General features: G+C 44.7%; 1 protein-coding gene across 1 annotated transcript in view; it reads left to right on the top strand.

Annotated features, from left to right (window-relative positions):
• Window positions 1-25,186, top strand: part of NFKBIE (NFKB inhibitor epsilon) — a 209,857-nt gene extending 184,671 nt beyond the window's left edge. Inside the window, exons 5-6 of the mRNA XM_069608863.1 lie at window positions 22,205-22,453; window positions 24,334-25,186. Coding sequence (XP_069464964.1) covers window positions 22,205-22,453; window positions 24,334-24,399 — 315 coding nt within the window. The 3' untranslated portion in view covers window positions 24,400-25,186. The remainder of the gene's footprint in view (window positions 1-22,204; window positions 22,454-24,333) is intronic.
• The last annotated feature ends 974 nt before the right edge of the window (window positions 25,187-26,160 follow it).

Here is a 26,160-nt window from a genome sequence, read left to right as displayed (position 1 = left end):
CGATAAGGGGAGCGGAAGCCAAGGCAGGAACAAAAAGGGTCAAGAACAGGGAAACAGAATCTTGATCATAGAACGTAGCGCACTTCATACAAAATCAGAAGCAATAGGCTCAATGCAAACTAGAGTTTTTGAAGTTACGGTCACATGACCATAACGTGCATCTGACGTTGAAGGAGTCAGTGTCCCTGCCCCAATTTCCATGGCAACCGCCACCGCGACAGGAAGGAAGGATATCTTTTTGTGAACTTGGTGCGGCAGTGAGTTAACCCTTCTTTAAGAGGGAAAGAATAAGACTGTACATGTGATCGATGGTATGAATTGCGTACTTTGGAATGCCCCTGTTGTGTCTGACAAGACGGGGAAGGCGCTCGCCCAGCTCGATTCTTGACACGCCCACCTCGATTCCTGACAGGGTACCTGTCCGTTTTTGAACATGAGTGAGTGCTCATGAGTACTTGCAAACAATCTCTGGCGACAAAGAAGGCCATGTCCAATTTCAAAAATTGTAGCATAATGATGGCGTCATGGGGAATGAATTTGTGTGACCTTGACGCAATGACATCACGTTTGGATCCCAGAAGATGTTTCTGATGCTGCAAGACAATTTCTGATCAGAAGTAAACCAATCACCCGGCAACAATGACAACGTATCCTTTCCCTTATTCCTATTTTTTAAAACGTATATTCAAACAAAGAATCAGGATGGGAGAACCACACATTAGAGATTCACCAATTGTGTCAATATGCACATGTACCTGTTGTACTCCTTTCTGTGCCCCTTACAACATACTGAATATCACACTGCCACCACCCATTTGGTCATGTGCCTCTCCCGGCACCACCACTCCCCGTGGACTACATTTCCCGTGAACACTAGCCCACAGCTTACTCATTGGCCCACGTTCTGATACTTGATTGGATGGCCTGGTCTAGGGGCAGGCGCCACCCGCACTCTTTAGTTTTGCGTTCACTCGCACAGAACGCAACGATCCAGACAGACGCTTCTGCGCAGGCACTCCACGAAGTAAGTTTCACTTTCCAATCCCAGTCAGTTGTGCGCGATTCCACGGTGTCGCTCTGACCAGTCCGGGACACCCCACAACCCTAGCACGATTCCACGTGCACGGTTATGCCTCAGCTCCAAACCACACAACGCCTGGCTCCTCTCGGTGCGGCCATGTATCCGTGTTTGTATCACCGATTTTCACAGGCACTTTCACCAAGCACTTTCTTGGACATTATGCTCTCTGGACCACCTTGGACCACACAGCCCAAACAGCACAGGCTCCATAGACCACCAGTTATGCCTCCGATCAAGCGTTTTCAATGCCCTTTGCCAAACGGAGGCTCCTGCCTTCACCCATGTTGGGCTCACGCAGGCGCTTTAGCCTCCGCACTGACTGGACATCACGCACAATCCAAAATCCAGTTCCGCCACACCTGGCCTCTGGCTCGTTCACCCGTCCTCAGGTAAGCACCACCCCTGACCAGTCACCCTTCTGTGAATTAGACCGAGACTACATGTAGCTCTTACCTTTTCTTTAAGTTGCTGGCGCCATTCATTGACACTCCCACCATCTGGAAACCCCGGTTGCAGATCTGGTACTTTGGACTAACATCCTTAGCCACAGTGGACCCTTGGCCACTGCCTTCACCAGAACCTACGCATGGTTGAAGACCCTCAGAAGCTTTTTACCGCCACACCGGGTGTCGGTCCACGGTAAGCTTCTGTCTACCGGTGCATATTTGGTGCACCCGTTTTTTGACACCAATCAGTCACTATAAAGTTATTTAAATTACGAATAAAACCCTGGAGACCCCACACCTGCCTAACTATCTGCCTTCAATTCTACAGATACCATACGGACAGTGTTTTATCCCTTCACCTCCATCCTGAAGAAGGCCATCACAGCCACCTAGGTCCAGCCCTCGTACTCCGTGGCCGAAACACTACAGTGTCGATCTATGACACAACCTCAGCCCATACTTACCTGTACACACCTGTTGTTGTGTTTTTTCTTATGACAATGCCCATGGACCAACTGAGGTCCTGGGCTGCATTCACTCTTGTGTTGTGAACCCATGTTGATTGTGTGCCCAAGATATTTTGTACCACCAAAAGGCTAACACCCTCCACACTCTTGAGGGTGGTACCCAACGGTACACCTAAAGACCAAACGTATAACTGTCCGTCTATCTATCATTATGCAAACAAGTGATATATTGTACGTATCATTACTAAAATTCAGAGATGAAACAAATATTTCCTGAATCTCTAATGTGTGGTTCTCCCATCCTGATTCTTTGTTTGAATATACGTTCACCCTCCTGGGCATATCAGGACCTAGCCAGGCGCCCTGTACGATTACCTATTTTTTAAAACATCCATCATTGATCTTAAGAATTGTCATGGTAACAACAAACATGTCCCCTCCCCTCCTTGGATTTGGCCCTCAATACCCTCCCACGTTGTTTCCGCTTCCTTAGCACCATACCTTCCCTGTACCTCTCTTTTACAATCCATTCTAGTGATCCTGGTCACCGGAATCCTGTGGCAAATCCAGGGATCATCTGCTTCGTAAGTCTTCACCGTTCCTTCATGATGTCCACGATGCGTAACAGTTAGCTGAGTGCTCAAGATAAAGTATAGTGCGCCCAGCCAGGCCTGGTCACCTGCCTCCAGGAGATATGCTTTAACACAGACACACTGTGTGTGAATACAGGTATCTGAAATGGAAGCACTGCATTAAGTAGGCCCGATCCATGTCTGGTTTTCAGGATACCCCTCATTAATATTCATGCAATAGATTTGCATACAATGATTCTAAATGTATGCACATTTCTCCTCATGAATATTAATGAGGGATATCCTGAAAACCCGTCAGGATACCGGTACTCGAGGTCCGGTGTTGGACAACCCTTTGTAGGGGAGAAGAATATGTCAGGTGATATGAAATTCCTGTGGCTTGGTTCAGAGCACATCTTAACCACTCCTGAGTTATCCTTGTGTATGCCGCAGAAGGGGTAGGATCTTTTACTAAGCTCTGTAGGTGGCAGGACTGGTGAAATGGCAGAAGACGACTGCGTTAGTTTGAAGGCTTGGCAAGAAGCAGGTCTCACACCGTACTTGTCCCCAGCGGATATCAAGAAATCTGGTGATATTAGTGATATCAACAGCTTTTTATTGGTACCAGGACCACACACTGTTTCGTTTCCAAGTGAAGAGGGAAGAGCGGCCATTGCCATTCTCTTTTAGATTGCTTTTTTAATGCCAAAATTGTTTAGATAACGTCGTTGTCATGCAAGTCATGGCTTACGTATATCATCCAAAATATTATTCACATACATTATCCCAATTCCCATTAATAATTCATTATACACTTTGGATAAAGGCGCTATATAAATAACACCTCATTATCATTATACACCATTAATAAACGAGCCATTCATCTATCCCAAATATCCGCGCATTAGTTGAACATTGGTACGATTCCATGCAACTAACTAACAACCCTCGCTCACAAGCATTGAGGTTGGCCAAGGTGCGGCCTCTTTCTTCTTCTTACATTTGTGTGAACTGCTATTAAAAACCTTTGTTGCTTAGGTGGTGTTTGGTCAAGACCACATAGCAGTGCTGATTGCTGCGGTCTTTCGTTCATTAACACCTCACAGGGCTGAGTATCTCTTCACCAGTGTATTACCTGTAGTTCACAAGAAGAAGAGGCAGGTCACATGTCATTACTGAATCATTAAAGGGCGAGAGAAAATCTATTTCCCATTCAAATGAAATGTTCCCTCCTTACCGATCTAAAGGGACTTACAGAGGAGACATTATTCATTCTCTCCTAATGTATGGCTATGATATCATTCCTCTTATGTTCAAACCTTCAAACTGTAGTTTAAACAATCAGGAAATCAAATTGTTAAACTAGGTATAAAAAAAACAGCCACACAGAATCCCCCGACTTATACAATTTGGTGCAGTTGAATAAACTTTAAAACAATGGTTCTTGATATGGTGTCAAAAATATATTGATGCCACTCCTTTAAGGAGGGTCCACTGGTTTCTACTGTTATCAAATGCATAGTATTCTTCAGGACCACCATTCAATAATTAGCTGCAATATTCTAAAAAATTCAGGCTTACGCTTGTGTCGTTGTACTGCTGTAAATGCTCTTGACACTCGCTCCGCGACTACACCTCATCATGCGCCAACCATTTATAGCAAATAATGACAAACCTGTCACGATTTTAGATATGGGTAAAGACAATCAACCCTACCATTTCCTCATTATCTTAAATCCCAGGAGATACTAATGCCACAATGAGTGTAGAGCACATGAGTGAGTTCTAATCCAGAGTACATACATGTCTTAATCACTTCCTTGTGGTGTTGTCCTCTGAAAAAGGAAGCAAACACAAAGGAAAGAGGAATAAGTAAGGTAGGCATTGAAGCTAGAATAAATCAGCTGTGAAGATGGATCAAATCGAACTCTACTTGCTCATGTGGGCCGTGTCCTCTCTCCGAGCGGTCAAACCTTTCTGCTAGTACCGATTTCTTTAAATACTGCTTTGCCTGCCGCCATCTGCAAGTTGGCCACCATGTGACAATGCAAGTGTGTGTCTCTTGGTGTGGCTTGCTATGTTCAATACGATGGGCAAGTGCAGCAGCCATCTTACTGGTATGTTATGCAAAATGAGATCAATCTCTCAAATGCTGTAATGCAATCCCAAGGCATCGCGCGGAGCAAGTTCGCAAATTATCCTTTATGATTAATGGCTCTGTAATTGAGCCCTGTGCTTCTATCACATGCTGGGATGTATCTACGGTCAGCGTGCCTTCGAATGTGGCAAAGCAGACCCATCATCTTCTTAGGATACACCGAGCATTAGAGCAAGTTAGCTCCACATTGTTTCTTCAGACTCACAGCATTCTTCGATTCCCCGGCCTATGAGGGATACGGTTATTAAAATGTTGAAAAGATCAGGCATGAACATACCTCGCGAGTTGTAGTGCTCTTTCAGGCCTCACCGTCTGAGTTTAGTAGTTAATCTATACAAGTACTCTTAGTTGTGGGCTCTTGAGTTTAGACCCCAAAGGCCGAACTCTAAACTTAAGATCTCTACTGACATGCTCGGGATTACTCCTAAAATGCTTTTCCAAACTATCCTTCCACAATTACAAGGTTCCGCCACAGGGATGCAGCCCACAGATGCGTACTGCATGGGGCCATGAACATTACTAGTCTCAGCAGAGGAGTTAGTAAGGAGTAGTCATATCATCTATGAAACCTCAGCAGAACCTTGGAGGGTGCAAGTGCTAAATCACAATGCCATTATTACCTGAGTTTTCCAATAGGTGTTTGTTACAAATGTCCGGCTGAAATAGGTAATCACTTGCTCTCTCTCAACGTTTATGCTGTCGTCTACCATAAACTTTGACATTACTTTCCCGAAAACAATATTAATATTGACCCTGTTTCTCTATGGTACCTTGTGGTGAACCAGAAGGAGGAGTCGGACTCGAGCTTAACATTTTAAAGGTGTTCGCATTAGATAAAGAAAAAATGCCTACCTGTCCGTATTGCAATAAGGGATTTTCCCTGCCTAAAAAAAAAGCATCTAAGGGCGTTCATCAAATGTCCAAATCAAAAATATCCCATAGTCTGAAATCTAACTCTTATTTGGTCCTACCACTTTTAGAAAAAACGAATCATAAAAAATAGCCAGAACAGTAGCCTTTCCACTCTGGCTTCTTCCAGCCAAAGCTTCTTGGGTAGCTCCAAATTAGTTTTCAATAGTTTATCCCAGTAAGGTTTTAGTCCTCTTTTCAGGTTCCTTATGACCAGCTTTTTTTTTAATTTTTTTTTTTTATTCAGTGTATTTGGTTTATTACAAACCTTTCACAAATGAAACAAATTTCAGCAAATAGATCATACATAAAAATAAAATCATGCATAGAGACAGCAAAAACCAAAACAAAACAACAACCTCTAACAAAAATTCTATCCTAAAAGAAGTCTCCTAAATAGGCAAGCATTACTTGATGGGTATTCAAATTTAAAACAAGGAGGCGCATAGAAACATTACATCTTATTAGCTAAAACCAATTAAACTAGTTAGCTTTACATCATCATCGCTGAATTGGTCTAGCATTTTAAGGGTTTGTTCTAGAAATTTGACTGTTACAAAGTTTATTCTTGGTGTTCGACAGTCATATATTAAACTCCACCATTTCTCAGAGTCAAGACCACATAGATCTACGATGTTAGTGCTAAAGTACAGGTTTCTGAGTTCTCTCAGCTTTGGGCAGAATAGTACCAGGTGGCTAAGAGACTCTTCACTTCCTTTACCTAATCTGCACCTTGTGCATATCTTTCTTTGGTATATCTTGCCTTTGTTGTTTTGTTTTGGAGAACATTCAGTCTAAAACGTAATAATAGATCTCTTTGCTTACGATTTGTAAATTTTCTCAAATAATCCGGTATAATAGACATCACACCACAATTTGTTTTTAGGAGTGTATGAGTTTTTGACAATGCTCTTTTTATTTCAGTGTTGGTCCAGTCCTCTGCCCATAGCATTCTTTTAACAGCTTTTGGGTTTTCGGCCAAGGTTTCTTTCTCTAGGCTTGACTCCTTTAAAATTCAGTCATTTTTCTTATCCATTCTTCAACTACCTCTTCTGTGAAGTTGTTGTTTTCATAGAATATTTCAAATTGAGGTAGCATCACGTTATTCATTGTTTATCTATATAGCATCAGCCGATTGTAGCAGATGTATACATATAGAGCTGTCAGGCCAAGTTCATGGCGAATTACCGTCATTGCTTAGCTTTCGGCAACGGCAAGATATTTTTCCAGAATAGCCCTTCCAAGGCATTCCAGAAATGCTATGGGATATTCATGCAAGTTTCTCCTCCATATGTTAGTGTTGGTATTACTTTGAGCCTGTAGAATGCTATTACAGGTCGGAGGGAAAATCTCCCGTATCTTTTGTTGATAATATTCGCTTGTGCGATTAGTTGTTTTGTTTTCATCTTTAACATTCTTTTCCAGGGCTCTTCATTTTTTGTGCCGCTTAATTGGCTACCCAAGTATCTCATTTCGCTACATGGCTTTATTTGCGTTTTGTTCACAGACCATGCTTCGTTCTTGCCTTGTTTCCATCTTTTGTCACCAAATATCAGTATTTCTGTCTTTTCTGCATTTATTTCTAAATCCTTTTTTTCTGTATATTTTTCAACCTGATTTAGGGCTCTTCGTAGACCAATTTGTGTGTGGTCTAATATAATCAGGTCGTCTGCATATAATAGATGGTTTACCGGTCTGCTATTGTCCAGGCAGTATTGCAGATCTTCAATATAGAAACAAGAGAGTAGCGTCTAACGGGCAGCCTTGTTTTAGGCCTTTTGTTGTTTCTATTTCCTTTGATAGATTGCCATCTTGATCTAATTTAACTCTTATTGAAGTTTTAGCATAAAGTTCTTTGATTGCTTTCAGGAGATCTGTAGGGCAACCTTTAGTAGCCAATTTTTCCCAAAGATGTTTTCTATTTACACTGTCAAAAGCTTGACGCAAGTCAATACTGGCTGTTTGTAACTTTTGTTTGTTTGTGAATGTTCTTTTTTTCATCAATCTTAGTATCAGTAGATTTAAGCTGCACCCTACATTTTCAACAAAGCCCGACTGCCGTTTGTCATAGATGTTTGTGTCTTTGATCCATTTTTTTATCGTTTTAACAGAAGTGTAGCAAAAAAAATTCCAACACAATCCAGCAGAGCGATTGGTCGGTCATTTTTAGGTTCCATCCGATTTCCTTTTTTTAAAATAGGAACAACGATGGCCGACTTCCATGATTTAGGGATTTGTCTCAGCTTGATGATTCTCTTGAACAGTCTTTCACAGAAAAGGGCCCATTTTTCTGGATCTTCTTTTAACACCGCATTCGACAGGCCGTCTGGCCCTGGAGCTCTTGATGAGCTTGCTTTTAGAATTAGCAGTTTTATGTCTTCTTTGTCGAATGTTATATTCCAGGATCCGGTTTCATTTTCATTTATATTACTTTTGGTGTCCGGTTTTTCTGAGTCGTTGAACAATTTTGTAAAGTGCTCCATCCAGCCACTTTCCGGAATAGGGTTCATAAGAGCTGCCGCTGATTGTTTCTCATTTAGCAGATCCCATAGTGTCCTACTGTTTGCATTATCTATGGCTTTTTGCATGGCTTCAGCATCCTGTTGTAACAGTTGTATTTTATGGGATTTCTGCCAATTTGTGTATTTTTGTTTTCTTTTCCGGATCAGTTCTTTTGTTTCTTTGCTATTTTCTGTTTTTAATGCGTATAGATCTTTTCGCAATTGTTTCTTTTGTGTCATCACTTCTGGATCATACACATGTCATTTTTTCACTTTTGGTTTCATATATTTTCCTGAGCTTTGTTTGAATATCTGTAGAGATATGTCATATTCTACAGACATTTTTTCTTTAGCTGGCCACTTATCCAGATTTTGCAATACAGTGTCAAAGTCGTTTCTTTTTAACCTTAGGCGATTTAATCCGGATTCCAACTCATTTTTAGTATTCCATACCGGATTTAGTCTTGTCTTCCAGTGGGAAAACACAGCGATAATTGGGTCATGATCGCTGTGAATTGATGGTATTACACGAAAGCTCTGGATTTTCGTTAGCAGTTGTTCCGAGACAAACATGTAGTCCAGTATATTATTCAATTTACCATTGGTCCAGGTGTTGGTGGGTGGGATATCTCCCTTCATATTTCCATTTAATCTGTGCAGTCTCCTCGCTTCCATTTCATTATTCCACATTTGACCACGTTTACATTTTTGGCCATTTTTTTGATTTAATTCATTTTGTGTCGATCTCTTTACCTCAAAACAGTTTGCATTAGGATCCCTGCAGATGAGAATATTCATGTCTTGCTGCACCTCTCTTTTACAATCCAAACATTCCATTAATTGAACTATGAATTGTTCACTTTTTATTTTTTAGGGGATTCCAATATACGTTCAATAAGAGCAACGTTTGTGTAGGCCTTGGGGATTCCGACTGAAATTGCACTACTGTTGCCTGTATGTACGAGTCAATATTTGTGGATTCCAACACCGTTATTCCGGAGCCATTTTTAATTAAAGTTAGCAGGCTTGCAGTGTCAAGATTAGTCAGGCGAGTACAAAGGCAGCGAATATGGCAAGGGAAATGTGCACCCAGGAACTACGACTCAGGTATGCTAGAACCCAGGAGTGCAAATAGAGTGTGACATCAAAACCAATATATGAAAAGGGATGTGGGGTAAGCACCTGACCGCGAGGAAAGTCGGCAAGCGCCTTACCCCCAATTGCTGTTACAGGTACTGACAGCGCTAAACCCACGTGGAGGGCAAGCAATGACAGGATCTGTGTACTAACACTCTTGATGGTATTACATAAGGGAACTTAAGAACTGTACTCACGAGGACGAGATAAACCTCTTGAATGTCAGCTAGCCCACGAATCCTGTTGAAGAAACTGGAACCCCGAAAGGCTAGAACAGCAATGGAAGGAAAACTAAATACCTAAGTGGGAATAGTGTTTACAAAATAGTGAGGAAAACATAAGCATTCACACAGGAGCTAGCTACTACCGCACACCACACCTAATAATCAAAGGGAAAATAAATGCAGAAGTGCAGTGGAAAACATGGAATGGATCCTCTAGAAAGTAAGGATCAGGAGCAGGGAAAAAACGAAATAACCTATGCAAACTTCTCCCTACCCCTCCAAGGAAAAGACAGGAAACTAAACTAAGAGGAAGGCTAAGGCAAATGGGTAACAGCAGCAAAGGACAGAGTCAAAGAAATATAGAACACAGACAAACTGGGCTGCATCTAAAAGGGGAAAGCACTGAGAATTGCTGCCTGCAAACAGAGGAAGACAAAAAGGGAAATCAAGGGAGCAGAAATCAATTAGCGCATGAATCCGAAATTCAGGGCGGAGGAAACAAGAAAACAGGAACAAGGAAGTAGGTACAAAGGCAAAGAACCAGGAACCAGGGACTAGTCAAAAACAGGAACACTGCAAACGATGACCAGCGCTGGACTGAAGTGAGACTGAGGCTTTTAAAGCTGTTTAACGAGCACACGCCTCAGGTGTGCTGACTGCTGCACCTGCAGCCACAGGTGTTGCCTATCCTCCACCCAACCTTGTCCTGCAAGGGTGGAGGTGGAGCAGTGGGCCAGGCATTCTGGGAAGCACAGTCATTTGGTTAAAGAAGCATGCTGTCTGCCAAAAACCTGGAATGGATCCGGAAGGGAAGTAGTTTGGAAAATAGGGATTTAGCGCTCCCAATTCATTACAGCACTGTGGCATTAGGTTCGGAGGAAATGTACAGCTTGGAATAAGCCCCAAAACATGCCCCCAAGTGGCGGGAACCGGAGCGAAGGGAGCGAGTCGTGACAGTATACCCCCTCCTATGGCCCTCTTCGGGTGCCCGCCACCCGTACGAGACTTCTTCTTTCCATGATGGGAGTGCTTTTTCTTTGGAGGTGGCACTGATGGAAATGGTGGCTTGTGGGCAAAGGCAGATGGGCTTCCATGATAGGAGTGTGTTGTCTTTGGAGGTGATACTGATGGAAACGGTGACTTCTGGTGAGGAAGAGACTCATGGTTCGAAGAAAGGCATGAAGAACTTGCAGGACCTGGAGCAGAGTTGGAAGGTCCAGGAAGCTCAGTCACTGGGAGTGGACCCTTGTAAGTCTTTGAGGAGGGAGGCAGGCTGGTGCAACTTGCCTTAGACGATGGTAGAAGTTCTGTTAGCCTTTCCGCCGAGAGCGGACATGCGGGAGGTGAGGAAGTTGCTGGCTTCAGGAAATGTTCATGTTCAGCCATTAGAGAAGGTGGCGGCTGAGGTAGAGGTTCAGATCTTTTTCTGTCATCCATCTGGGAAAAGGCTTGTGGTTGAAAATGATTAAGGTTTGACTGCACATATTCTACGCCTTGGATGCCTGGAAGTCCCATGGGTTGTACGAGGCTGGTACTCCTGGTGACAGTCGTGTAGCCACTTTGTTGCACGTTGGATACAACCGCAGGGACGTTTGGCATACTGATAGGAGTGATAGACACAGTACTTGGTATTTCAGGCACACTCGCAGAAGGAGCAATAACAGACACATCTTGAACTGCAGCAATCATTCCCTTCCTTTGGCTACTAGCACCCAACTGGTGCTTCTTGGCGGAATTCTGTTGCACAAGTTCTGTAGGTAATACGCCGGTCTGCACCACCCCCTGTGCACACCCAGGTGAGTGGTTCTGACTCACCACTTGGTCCAGCTTGATGACTCTGAAGCGGGAGCTGGCAAAAGTCTCAAACTCTGATGCTGCATTTTTAGGAGGCTCTGATGCTAAAGTGAAGCAGTTGGGAGAATCGTCTTGTGGAAAAGGCAGGCATTCTGGTGCTCCTACTGAAGCAAAAGAAAGGCAATCTAAACGTTCATCGACAGTAAATGTTTGGGATTCAGGAGGACTGTCTGGAGCAGTAGAATATATAGCAGGATCTGATGGTGTAGACAGGTATACCTCTGATGTTGGAAGCGAAGCTAAGCAGGATACCGGTGTATCATGAACTGAAGGCAAGCAAGCAATAAACTCTGGAACTGAAGACATGCACATATGATGGACTACCGGAGGCTCTCTGGCAGAAGGATGATCTTCTGGATGAGTCACTGTAGCTGAAGACAGGCAGGCCAGAGGAAACTTTGAAGCTGAAGGCATGCGAGTTGGAGCCATCTCGGTAGCTGAATCCAAACATGTCAGGGTCTTTGGGACTAACCCCGTGCATGGTGGAGGCTCTTGATTAAATGGCAGACATGGCAGCGGTTCATTGATTGAAGACACGTGTACCAAAGATGACTGCAGGGCTGTGGATTGGATCATAGAAGAGTCAATGGTTGTAGGAGGACACACAGAAGTCTCAGAAGTTGATAGACACATTAGTGGCTCAGGAATGGAGGGCACCTTTAGGGCATTAGACTCCTTGGCTCCAGTAACCAAGGACTGAACTGTACCCTTGCAGTCCTTTTCTTTAGTGGGTGACACAGAGTCTCTTTCTTTGTGGAAGTCAAAATCAACCAGTGGAATCACCATAGTAAAGTCTCTGTTAATCAGGATTTCGTCAATTGTCCATTCCTCTGTCTTAGCTTCTGAAAGAGGCAGATTAACAATCAACAGTTCAGGAATCGCCTGCTGGTCTTTTGGTTCTGTATACTGTGGAATGAGTTCATCAGAACATGAAATCTGTACTGTCTCTGACTGTTCGTATTGATCAGAATTGGCAGAAGGAAGAGTGAACCCAGAGGTAAGATCGTCTTCCACATCAGCTTTAACATCTACTTCAGTCTCAGCAGCTGTATCAAGAGCAGGACCTAAGCCTACTGTAGTGACTGAATCTGTGTATGCCACCTTTGTGTATTGTGTTTGGAGATCAGAAGCTTGTATGTGTGCTAGCTCAGAATTATGACAGACTGCTACACAGGAAACTTTAGGTAAAGGAGTGGCTTGTAAATCTTCAGCTAACTGCAATCCCTGACAATCAGCAGAACAATTGTTAGAAACTGTGCCCAGATTGAGCGCTGTGCTAGAAGAAAGACTTTCACTTCCAATAGATCTAACATATTGGCAATTATCATGGTTTACCAAAGTCTCTGCACTCAGGGGCTGAACTGTGTTCACTTCATCAACATCAATGGATAAAGTCTGAGGTGTATTCAGGAATGCGTGCAAGATCTTATTCTCCTCTTGTAAAGAAATGAATTCTTGTGTTAACTCCTCAAGCTTAGCTCTTAGCATGCCCTGCATTAACTGTACATCACTATCAGTAGGCACAGGGGGAGGCATAGTGGCATCAGGGCTGGATCCTACACTAGCAATCTGGATGTGCACCGATTGTGCATTTTCCTCAACTGCTTTCAGGTTCTGAGATTTATGCTTTCTCATACTAACTTGGTCTGTGTTACCCTTAAGCAATCTATTGACCTTAGACCTCTTGACATTAGGGACTACCGTATGTACTTGTGCAAAGAAGTATTTGGACTGAGGGTAGAAAACTGAAGTTATGCAAGGAACCCCTCCATTCGTTATGTTTGTACCATGAAACTGTTCTATCTGAGGTGAAGCACAACTGGAATCATGGGGTTCAACAACAGAGGTACTCTTGTATAATAAGTCTAACAGTGTGTTGTTTTCTGCGGCTAAGGCTTGCGCTGACATAGAATCGGGATCAGAACAAAAGATCGAACTAGGGTCAGGCAATGTAGGATGTGCCATCCTATGGGAAAAATACTTTGCTCGTAAATGCCCATTCGTGACAAGGAGTTCATTTAAGCCAAGACTAGTGATTTGATTGTCACAGGTAAATGTAGGGGAAGCTTTCTGTACAAGCTTGTTAGAGGCCTTGCTGCCTTTCTTTCTTAAACTTGCCATATTCAATGGGAATTTTGGGCTGGTCATACTGTCAAGATTAGTCAGGCGAGTACAAAGGCAGCGAATATGGCAAGGGAAATGTGCACCCAGGAACTACGACTCAGGTATGCTAGAACCCAGGAGTGCAAATAGAGTGTGACATCAAAACCAATATATGAAAAGGGATGTGGGGTAAGCACCTGACCGCGAGGAAAGTCGGCAAGCGCCTTACCCCCAATTGCTGTTACAGGTACTGACAGCGCTAAACCCACGTGGAGGGCAAGCAATGACAGGATCTGTGTACTAACACTCTTGATGGTATTACATAAGGGAACTTAAGAACTGTACTCACGAGGACGAGATAAACCTCTTGAATGTCAGCTAGCCCACGAATCCTGTTGAAGAAACTGGAACCCCGAAAGGCTAGAACAGCAATGGAAGGAAAACTAAATACCTAAGTGGGAATAGTGTTTACAAAATAGTGAGGAAAACATAAGCATTCACACAGGAGCTAGCTACTACCGCACACCACACCTAATAATCAAAGGGAAAATAAATGCAGAAGTGCAGTGGAAAACATGGAATGGATCCTCTAGAAAGTAAGGATCAGGAGCAGGGAAAAAACGAAATAACCTATGCAAACTTCTCCCTACCCCTCCAAGGAAAAGACAGGAAACTAAACTAAGAGGAAGGCTAAGGCAAATGGGTAACAGCAGCAAAAGACAGAGTCAAAGAAATATAGAACACAGACAAACTGGGCTGCATCTAAAAGGGGAAAGCACTGAGAATTGCTGCCTGCAAACAGAGGAAGACAAAAAGGGAAATCAAGGGAGCAGAAATCAATTAGCGCATGAATCCGAAATTCAGGGCGGAGGAAACAAGAAAACAGGAACAAGGAAGTAGGTACAAAGGCAAAGAACCAGGAACCAGGGACGAGTCAAAAACAGGAACACTGCAAACGATGACCAGCGCTGGACTGAAGTGAGACTGAGGCTTTTAAAGCTGTTTAACGAGCACACGCCTCAGGTGTGCTGACTGCTGCACCTGCAGCCACAGGTGTTGCCTATCCTCCACCCAACCTTGTCCTGCAAGGGTGGAGGTGGAGCAGTGGGCCAGGCATTCTGGGAAGCACAGTCATTTGGTTAAAGAAGCATGCTGGCTGCCAAAAACCTGGAATGGATCCGGAAGGGAAGTAGTTTGGAAAATAGGGATTTAGCGCTCCCAATTCATTACAGCACTGTGGCATTAGGTTCGGAGGAAATGTCCAGCAAGGAATAAGCCCCAAAACATGCCCCCAAGTGGCGGGAACGGGAGCGAAGGGAGCGAGTCGTGACATGCAGATGGTCTTCCAAGCAAATCTCCTTTCGCCGGATTGCATAACACGGTGTATCCCTCCTTAATGGGTGCAATTTTCAGCCATGATTCTTGTATGCATATTATTTCAAGATTGTTTAGAGTTGGATTGAAATCATTGAAAAGATGTCGGAATCCTCTGGTATTCCAGCTTCCTAATTTCCATTGATCTTCTTGGGATTCCTTGGGTGGCTACAATTTCGGTTTTATGGCAAGAGTGCCAGCTAGCCAATTCCAGTACTTCGGATCATCTTTTGATGTTTGTGTTGTATTATTTGATTGAACTATATTTTGGTTTCTTTTTATGGTTATTTTTATTTTGTTCAAGTGTTCCTTTTCATGCCTTTGAATTTGCTCTCCATTTTCATCTTCCTTTAATTGCCGTTGCGATGATTCTGTAATCTGTCTTGTTATATTACTGTTGCCACATGAATGACTCTGATCATATTCAGAGTTCTCTCTCTGTTTTGACTTCACAGTCTCACTTCTTTCTTTATCTTGTTTTGCTCCATCCTCTTTGAAAAATTCTCTGTTGATTTGCTCAGTTTTGCTATTACCACGGGCCCCTGGCTCTTCATTGGCATTTTGGTTAGCAGCTAGTTTTGTGATCTTAAAGCCCAACACTCTAAAGTTTTTGTCGGCCTCTAGCATAATGGAGGCAAGTAAAACCGAGTTTGTCACTATTTCAACTAGGTTGACACGAGCTTCAACAGGAAAACTTACAGACAAAATTTCTTCATATTTTATAATTTTTAGTTGAGGAATATATTGTAGAATTTTCATGACGGCTGATCTATTTAGTATTAGCCCGTCCGAGTTTCTTGCTACTCTTTCGAGTATCACAACCGTGTTTGTCGGTGGTTTTGGTTTTGGCTTAATCCATTTGTTATTTTGTCCGGTTTTTCTTGGGATTCTGTGTCTTTCAATCGGTGCCCTTATTTCATTTTGGTGGGCAATGTTCATATTTTCAAATAGTAACTCTTTAGGCATGGAAGTTTCCTTAGGTTCTTTACTCATTTCTGTATATTTGACTGTGCATTTTTGCAATTTTTCGCTTAAAGTTAGAAAGTTTTCTTCACTTTTTTATTATTAACCTTAGGGTCAATGCATACTTTTTTGGATTCATATATATTGAAATCCGTGATCACCCTTTCTTGAGTTTCATTTTCTTGCGAGTTTTCAATTTCATAGACCGAGCAGTCTAGGAGTTCCTGTAGGTTGCCATCATATGTACTAGATTCATCGGAAGACACAGATACAGTCGTGGTCTTTCCTTGTGCCAACTGGGCCAAAGACTCTGATGGTTTACTGCTGGGTGGTGGCATAGTGGAAGCACTTGGAATCTCATCTTCAGCTGTGGTTTTTAAATTTCTTAAGAAACTCCTAGAACCACAGATCTTTTTCTTTTCTTTATTTTTCACTTGTTTTGCAGGCACTTTTTAGATTTTTCTTTTGTATGTTTATTGACTTTAATTCCTCTGCCTTTTTAGTTGCATTTTGATTGAATATTGAAAAGGCACTTGTGACTGCTTTATATGTAGATCTTACAGATTGGTCGGGATTCTCGCTTACAATTTGTTGGTTGTTTTCATTTTCCAATGATATTGAATTTGGGTCATTGCCAAGCTAGATGTAACTGGTGGTATGACTCTTTGTTCTTCGCATACAGTAGACTGTGCGGTGTCAAACTCGCTTGCTGTCACACCAGTGGTTTTTGTATTTCTCGTTTCCACTTTTTCTACCCCTTTTGTTTGCGGAGATAGGGTTGTGACGATTTCTCGGATCCCTTCTAAGAAAAGATGTTTATCAGATTTTGCATCTTGTAATAGGTCTATCAGTGTTTTTTGGATCACTCCATCCATTTCTTTCTCCCGGCTTCGCTTTTCTTTGATTGCCTCCAAGACTGATTCTACATAAATAATTTTACTATACATGAATGCAATCATTGTTGTTTGGTCTTGGTGATTTTCATTTATACTTTCATACAGTTTTAGAAAAGGAGCCATAGTTATTGATACTGAGGAGATGATGGATTCCTGCACCTCTTGGAGCCACCTCGTTTCCTTTGTTTCCCTATTAAGTGTGACGTTTTTGAGTCTTTGTGCATTTATTCCTTTATTTCTGTTACTCTCTTTTGAACTGTAATCTGATGATGAGGAGGTGTTGTCATCAGGTGGCGTTGTCACCTTTGCGTCGAGATTTGTATGAGGTAAGAAAATGTGATTTGATCTTGTAAAGCTTTTATTTCTAGAGCATGCTGTCTGTTTACTTCTCCCTCTTCAGGTGATCTTATCCTTCTGCTTTCGGGTTCAACACTATTTTTGTTTATGGTTTTGGCTGTCCATACAACTTGTTCAACAGGATCTGGGAGTTCACGCTGTATGTTCTTTAAAGTGCTCTGAACAGGTGAATGTATCCTTGGGCGTTTTGGAGCCCATGATTCATTTTGGGTCTCTTCTCCATTTTGCTTTAACAAGCCTTGTTTTTGAATTGTTCTATGAGAACTTTTTTCCACAATTGTGATCTGGGTGTTAGATTTTTCTGATATTGGATTTGTTTTTTGGGTATCAATCATCTCAGCTGTGTTTGATAGTAAATCATCATCTGTTATTTCCAGAGTAAGTTTCCTTTTGTGATAGTGCTTCTGCCATCTAGCACTATTTTGGTTGTTATACTTTCTTGCATGTTGTTACATATTTGAGGTTTGCCCATGTTTGGGGATTTAGTCACTCCAATTTGCAATGGTTTTCCATTGAAGTGCCACCTCAGTGTTCCGATCTCAAAACTAGAGTAGCACCTTTTTTTTGCGTGTTTCACCTGGCTTTGTATCCCAGATAGCTCTGAGCCTTTCGGGCGCACACCAGACTGTGAGCTGTTATTTTTAGTATTTGCACTATCATTTTTTGCAAGCTTCATATTGGCGCTTTCCTTTTGTATTTGAATATTTTCACATTCTGATTCTGGCATGTTAAGGGGTACTTGTGAGGGCATGTTATCTGGTTTCTGTAGGGGCGCTGACTGTAATACCTTTACTTTTGCTGATTCGGATATAGGCATGTTTTTTGAGGTTTGATGGATGTTTTAACTGTAACGCTGTGTTAACTCCGCTGCAGAGGCCGGTCGACCCCTGTTTATAAGGGATGAGGTGCTTGCACACCGTAGCGCAGGGTGACGGGGAACAAGCCTCGTTCACCACGTCAACGTCGGCCAGGGACTGTGCCGGCTCGCGGCCACTGTAAACCCCGCCCATACAAGGAAGCGGATCGCCCGCCGGCCAGCAGCGTGGAGGCTAGGCTGCCGCTTTCCCCTGCCACTTTCCCCTCGCCGTGCACCCCCTCTCGCTCGCAAAATGCCTCGGAGCGGGGGCATCCAAATTCGCCCAGCAATAGCGTGACAAGGGCGGACTCATCCGCGCACCCGCTCACAGCATCTCCGACGCGCCCATCCTCACATTGTACAAGTAACTCGTTCTCGGCCGCGCTCACACACGCTGCGCCGCAGATGCTGCCGCAGCCACAGGGACCATGAAGCGCCTCCTCACCGCATGCTATCGACCCCCGGTGTAAAGCAGACGTCAATAATGGGTGAGGAGCAGGTTTTAGCTGCAATTCGTGACAGCATGTGGTTTATGTCCAAATCGCAGGCTATGTTTGCATGTGAATTTATGGTTGGCTTTATACTTTGCTTTGAAATAACCTTTGTGGCAGTCTTTATGGCATGTATAATGAGTGGTAAGGCAACAATCTGTTTGTCAACAGTAGCAACTAATGCACGTACCTTACTACGGGTTCGTGAATACATTTCTCCGGATGTTTCAGGGTCCATTTGCTCGCACATAGGCGAACACTAGGCAAACACTCCGCTACGCTCCGCGTCTGTAAATGGTCTTTATGGTTTCTTGTGGTAGAAACAGAAAACAGACTCCAATAGACTCCAACAGGGTGGCTTCCTTCTTCCAGGGGATGGGTAACAGAGCTTCACCTTCACCAATGCCAAACACTCTGCAAACATTCCGCTACCCTCCGCGTCTGTAAATGGTCTTTATGGTTTCTTGTGGTAGAAACAGAAAAAAGACTCCAATAGACTCCAACATGGTGGCTTCCTTCTTCCAGGGGATGGGTAACAGAGCTTCACCTTCACCAATGCCTAACACTCAGCAAACACCAGTTTTAAGTCTTTAAACAAATCCAATGGTTCCAGTTCCTTAAAAGGAGAAATTATCTCTAAGTGCGATTTCACCATTTGGGACATTGGACCTCATTACAAGTTAGCCGGTGCAGTAATAACATGCCGGTATTACTGCATACCGGCATGTTACCCCACTGGCACACTCCAAGTTTGGTGGTCGGGTAGCCAGATTTACCGGTGCAGCTCCGAGCTGCCAGTAATTCCAGCACCCCGCCACCAACAAATGCCAGTATTACTGGCACCAGTATTATCGGTGCCGGTAATACCGGTAATTCCCCCATGGAGTCCCTATGGGACTGTATGGAATGGGAAATTCCCACACTTAACACCACCTGTCATCTGTGTGGTGCTAATGGTATTTCCATTTGGTGGTTTCCGCCGGATTTACCGGTGGGATACTACCAACCTTTTAATGAGGCCAATTGTCTTTTGTTCTCTTTAGTTAGGTCCCTTTTACTTTCGGATTTGGTTAACACGGCAGTAACCATCGGTCCCTCTCCCTGGATTTACTTTCCCCCAGAGCTTTTGCCGGCCCAGCTCGATAGTTGTTACACTTCTTGTGCAGAGATTGGGGATTAGGTTTCTCCGTTGCGGCCTGGTCTTGGCGTCAGTTAACAGGCCTCAGGTCCACCCCGGCTGCTGCGTGGACGCAGTAACAGGTGAGGCAGTCTATCTATCATCTCTGTCTCCATTTCGGCATGGTCGCCCTTTGCAACGGTAGCCTGCCAGCGTCTCTCTCTTAGTCTGCTCTCTCTGCACGCTATTGACGACTCTGCGATGTAGCACAGCTCCACCTCTGCAGGACGTTCTACCGCCCCAGGCTCATCTCTGAGTAGGAGTCTTCTTCCTCCATTTATGCTTCCTCGTCTCTTTATTTTCGCTGCAGTATTTCCACGGGGCACGTTGTTCTCCATCAGCTCTTGACTTTACAAGGATCCCAGCATTGCCTTCAGCCAAATATTTGGAAGTAGTGTTAGCATGTTGTGTATGTCTATCTAGAGAAATAATATCAGTCTTTTCTATTCCCATACAGGCAGACAACCGTGTTCTTTGTATGGAGTTCCTGGTAGGAATGGGAGTCCATGTTCCCGAGAGGGGAGTCACTCCCAGTGGGTTCCTCTTGCCCAGACCCCTATAGGGGGGTTTTCTTAGTGGACTCACCTTCCCAGCTTGAAAGGGGGTGGCTTGCCCCTGGGAAGAAGGGACAAATTGCCCAGATTTGTCATGGACTCGATCAACGGCATCCATCAATTGCTACAGTGCCTAGTGGGATTTGTGAAAAGGGAATTGACATGGTTTGCAAAACCCAACACTGGATACAGTATTCTAGGGATGGGGGAGAGCACAACCAGGACTCTGGGTAGATTAGCTGCACAGGTATTTTAAAAAGGAATGGTACTAGCACATACCCCCATTTTGAACCATCTTTGAGCCATCTTTTGGGTTTGCTTGCACCGTTGCTCTCTGCTGTAGAGTTCCTTCACTATCCCAAGTTATTTTCCATCTATGCCATAACCAACAGAACCAAAAGCTGTTGAGGCATCAATAAAATAAACCTATGTGTTGTGCCCCTTTGCCGGAGCGTCCTTGGCTACTACATAGGATAACCCATCAGCCAGATTTCAGAACTCCTGATAAATCCTCCTTGACAATCACTGAACACGTGTATGTGGCTCACCCAAGCTTCTAAGTTGGCTAGTAAGGTCTTAGCAAAGAGTATCCCCCCTGCATTGGAGGATAATTTAGTAAGATGACTGATGACCCATGGGCCTTACTTGTGAACTGGTGCAGTTCAAATGCCCTTGCAAGATTTAGACCTGAACCAGCAAGCATCCCACAAATGGGGTGCTAGCTTCATGGCATCGATTGCAGCTGCGTCGGGCCTGCAGCCTTGAATGTGCGTTTTAAAGCGGCATCGATATTATGGTGTTTTTTAAAAAAAGAAATGCAAGGGGAAAACCATCCTTCTATTGACATCCCACTATATAATGTGAGCGTAAAATCGGCCATCTTGGTTAAGGGATCCGTGTCACAGCGCCACCTTGCGACTGTTGCTGGAAGTGCACCTTCAGTCCAGAGCCACAGAGCAAGGCTTTGCTGGTATGCAGCCTTTGACTGGGTGCTCTGTACGCCCACACCTCGAGATACGGTCTGTCCAAAAGGGAATACTTCCCAGAGGAATTTACTGCCAGCTAATGCCTGGGTTTTTTTCTCCTTATGCCGCGGTTTCCTAGAACCACGAGGCCCTGTTTTTCTGCATTAGTTTGCTTTGCAGGCGTGCCTGCCTGGCACTTTGGGCTTGGGTTTTCAAATGCTGTGAATGGGCTCAGAGGCAGTGGGTGGGGTCCCAAAGTGCTAGCAGCTGTCATTGGCGCTGCCTTAGGTTTGTTTTGCTAGTGACTCATCGACCTTCTTGTAGCATAAGTATTATTACTGTTTAAGCAGCCAGTGGTGCCGGCCTCTCTGAAACTTTTAAAAGACCTTTATAACACCTTTCATTCAAAGTGTGTAGTCATAAGTCCTATTTTCGTGCGCTGTAAACGTAAGGTGTTGTTAATATATGAATCAATCCCACTAGGAGTAGCTTTTTGGAACTTGCACCTATTTAAAAAGTGCTGTATAAACATTTATGTTATATTTTTATATCTTGTATATAGGTGCATTATAAATAACCTATCAGTCAAGCAATGGGTAGGGCAAATAGCCAAATGGCAAACACAGGGCTGCATTGTGGGCTGGTCACTTTTTGGAGCTGGCGGTATTCCTGCAAATCTGCCCAATTCAGAATTTACCACTAGCCGTTTGAACTACCACTCTGTTTTGTTGAAGATTTCTTTTTTCGTCCATTAACACCGTGCTATAGATCATGTACAGTGAGTGGTACACACAGCTGTACATTTTTTAATGCACCCATTCTGACTTGTAGGGCAGACTTCACCTCTGGCGGGATTCAATTGGAATACCACCAGAGAGAATACCTCCACATCTGTAACTGGGAGAACAGGAAATATGTCTCTTTTTTGTTTTTACCATTACTGTCTGCATTCTAATGGCCCCCTAGTTTTAGTTACCCACATCCTCCTAGGCAGATCATGCTATCTTGTGCTTGTGATATCCTTCCTGTCTGCCAGTAGTAAGGAGTGCTGTCATATGTACATGTCTAGAATGGCTGACACTTCCTCCATGCGCTAAGTCATCTGCATGTCTCTTCCAGGAGGGCACCAGCGGGAAGACCCCACTGCACCTGGCCGTGGAGCTCCGGGACCGGCCGATGGTCAGCTTACTCCTGCGGCGTGGCGCCCAGGTCGACGCCACCATGTTTAACGGCTGCACGCCGCTACACCTGGCAGTGGGCAGGAAGGACGCCACCATTGCCAGCCTCCTGTGCCAGTCCGGGGCGGACACCCTGTTGAGGAACGTGGAGGATGAGACCGCTCAGGACCTGGCAGATGGCAATAATGACGTAAGGGACCGCCAGTCTTAGGTGTGCGCCAGCCTGTCTGGACTATGGAAAGTCGCTGGGTGCAATGTGCCCATAGTACCTGCCTAGTGGCCTGAGAACAAGTTCTTGCTAAATCCCTAGATTTAGGCATACGACCGCTGTCTAGAAGGAAACCACAGTTGACTACACCGGGTTTCCTCTGCTCCAGTTACACCCTGTAGCTTTCTCTTCCCGAGACTGCACGTGTCCACGATTATGCATTCTTACAGGGTTGGGACTTACTTACCAATCAATAATTATGGTGAATGCCTTCTGTGATATGACCAACACAGAGAAGGACTTTTAGGATGGTCTGAGGGGGTAAAGGGAGGCTGTATTCAGCTCTGACCTAGAGCCCACATCCATGCTATTTGGCTGCCACCCCTCTGCCTTTGACTCCATTTTTTTGTGGAAGCACCCCTACAATAATGGTGGGGTTATTGTTGTTGGTGTTCTTTCTACCACTGCTGTAGGTGCTGTCTGCTATCCCTCCTCCGACAGCTGCAGTGTTAGTGGGGCTGGAATCCCTCTTCCTTAAGGTGTAGGATTAGTGAAGGCCTGGCATTTCTCCCCTTGTAGCAGGAGGGTTTGAGGAGATGGCATCCCCTAACTTGCAGCTATAGAGATGGTGGGACTGGTAGTTCTCCACGAGCTGCAGGACTGTGTGTAGTGGGCCTCTACCTGCCGACTACATTTGCTAAGATTCATATGGACTGGCATTCCCTACAGCAGGAGGGTACCTGGACCTTGAATCCTATTAAGGCTGGGCAGCAGGGTGTGTGGAGCTGGCATACACCACCAGCTTCTGGATTGAGGGTTAGAAGAGATTGTGAAGGAACTGCAGAGAATCCCACTGTCGCAGTCGTGGGATCATTTCTAATGTTTGGATAAACGTCATGTGCTGTCACTGTTTGTTTGTTTCTGTCAGCCTTCTCACCTCACTTTTCTTCCGTCAGCTTCTGGCTTACTGTGCATTGACCTGCCTTCTCACCTCTCTTTGTTTCCCTAAGCTTCTGGCTTACTGTGCATTGACCTGCCTTCTAGCCTCTCTTTGCTTCCCTAAGCTTCTGGCTTACTGTGGATTGACCTGCCTCGTCACCTCTCTTTGTTTCCCTCAGCTTCTGGCTTAATGTGCATTGACCTGCCTTCTCGCCTCTTTGTTTCCCTCAACTTCTGGCTTATTGTGCATTGACCTGCCTTCTCACCTCTCTTTGTTTCCCTCATCTTCTGGCTCACTGTGTATTGACCTGCATTCTCGCCTCTTTGTTTCCCTCAGCTTCTGGCTTACTGTGCATTGACCTGCCTTCTCACCTCTCTTTGTTTCCCTCAGCTTCTGGCTTACTGTGCATTGACCTGCCTTCTCACCTCTCTTTGTTTCCATCAGCTTCTGGCTTACTGTGCGTTGACCTGCCTTCTCACCTCTCTTTGTTTCCCTCAGCTGCTGGCTTACTGTACATTGACCTGTCTTCTCACCTCTCTTTGTTTCCCTCAGCTTCTGGCTTACAGTGCATTGACCTGTCTTCTCACCTCTCTTTGTTACCCTCAGCTGCTGACCTACTGTGCATTGACCTGCCTTCTCACCTCTCGTTGTTTCCCTCAGCTTCTGGCTTACTGTGCATTGACCTGCCTTCTCGCCTCTTTGTTTCCCTCAGCTTCTGGCTTACTGTGCATTGACCTGCCTTCTTGCCTCTTTGTTTCCCTCAGCTTCTGGCTTACTGTGCATTGACCTGCCTTCTCGCCTCTTTGTTTCCCTCAGCTTCTGGCTTACTGTGCATTGACCTGCCTTCTCGCCGCTCTTTGTTTCCCTCAGCTTCTGGTTTACTGTGCATTGACCTGCCTTCTCACCTCTTTGTTCCCCTCAGCTTCTGGCCCTCTTGCCTTTCGACGACCTCAAGATTTCTGGGAAGCCTGTTGTGTGTAAAGAGTGACCCAATTGGATGTCGCGGATACCCAGAGAATAAGGTGGAATGTTACCATCTACCGGAGAATTGCATGGTCCTGTATGAGATCGTGGTCGGTGTGGGCAAAGGGAGATGGACTGCGGCGGACCCCATACACTCGGGAAATGCATGCTGGGAAAGCCTGACGACGAATGCTGCATCTATCTAAGCACATGCAGCTCTGGACATCCTTATGACGGCACGGCCAAGCACCCCCCCAACCTCTTGAACCTTGCTGAGGTCCCAAATCAGAGTGGCGTGGACTGTACAGTGACCCCGGGCAGGCCGTCCCAGGAAAAGTGAACCCATGGAACTGGCTCGGGCCTGGATTTGTTAGGGGTGACCATCTGGTTATGGATGTGAATTGTAAAGGGAGGGGTACAGATTTATTTTCCCACCCTACATTTGGCCTCTGCAGTCTAGCCTGGACTATGAGGATCACTGCAGCGTAGGAGAACACGCTTGACCGCAAGTGAGGGACCCTGTTCCTAACCAGGCCCAGAGCCTGCTGCTGCTTTCAGGGATGCCTGTGACCTCACAGTGGGGTCATGTTACCGGAAGTAGACCTGACCTCCTGTGCCTGGATGCAATGACATCTGCAGCCGGGTCAGAAGGATCTCGATTCTCCGCGGTTTGGCCCGCTCTTGCTGGTGGCACCAGATTTGTGCTTTGCATACGCCACGGGGGAATACCACAGTGGAGCTCACCTTGTGAATATCACTCATTTTCATTTTGACCAAATGTAAATAAAAAGAGTGTTTTTGAGTGTGGGTTACATGTAGGTGTTCTAGTTCTTATTGCAGCATGATCCTATTCAATCTTCGGCCGGCCTGAGGTAGGCGTAATGACATACATGTGGGAACACAGTTGGGAAAATCTCCCGGGCGCATGTGAGAAAGGCGACAGACCGAGAATTATTTTCAATATGTGCTCTGACGAGTTACTGAGGGTGGCCTCCTTCAGCACCTGGTGAAATGGGTACACGGGTGGCGGGCGCGGTCCCAGAGCTGAACGGTAGGAATGCAGTAGGTCTAAACGGGGTGCATTGTCAAAGCTGTGTTAGGGGTCCTAACACTGGGGCTGGGGTTTCCAACATCTGAAAATTACACCATGAAACTTAGCGAGTTGCTTCTTCACTTAGAAATGTACTGGCTTAAGCGGGTCATGGACTGGTGGACAGGCTCTTCTTGGAAAAGATCATGGGGTGAGTTATAAGGCTTTCAACATGAAATGTCTCCACTTTTACTCAAAGGACAACTGCTGGCAGAAAAAAGTCTGAAGTCCACAGCGCTTGTACTAAAACAAAGTAGAGGAGCAACAGGGCTGTGGGTGTCTGGGGGGGGCGTGGGTTAACTGCCACTATACTACCACTGGGAAATTACAGTTAGACCAAGAGTGGGTCCCAGTCACACTGTGCCAAGAAGATTGCTGAATAGAAGTACATCTGAAGTTTTATTTGAAAGAGAACACAGCCTGACACGTGTTTCGAGCTTTGACTAGCTCTTCATCTGATGCTTGACTTGAGAATTCGGAAGGATCCAATTAGAAATGGAAATCAAGCAGTTAAGCTCTGCAGCTTCGCAATTGCAGTAAAGTCTTGGCAAGGAAAGAATAACAACTCAATTTCAGCAATTTCAACTTCAGACTTGTACTTCTATTCAGCAATCTTTTTGCCGTGGTGTGACTGGGACCCACTCTTGGTCTCACTTTTACTTAAACCATTATTTCTTCAGATATAAAGCTAATTTT

Source organism: Ambystoma mexicanum, chromosome 4q (genome assembly GCF_040938575.1).
Source record: "Ambystoma mexicanum isolate Mex_15411 chromosome 4q, UKY_AmexF1_1, whole genome shotgun sequence".
NCBI classification, from domain to species: Eukaryota; Metazoa; Chordata; class Amphibia; order Caudata; family Ambystomatidae; genus Ambystoma; species Ambystoma mexicanum.
This window is presented reverse-complemented; position numbering and strand designations above follow the sequence as displayed.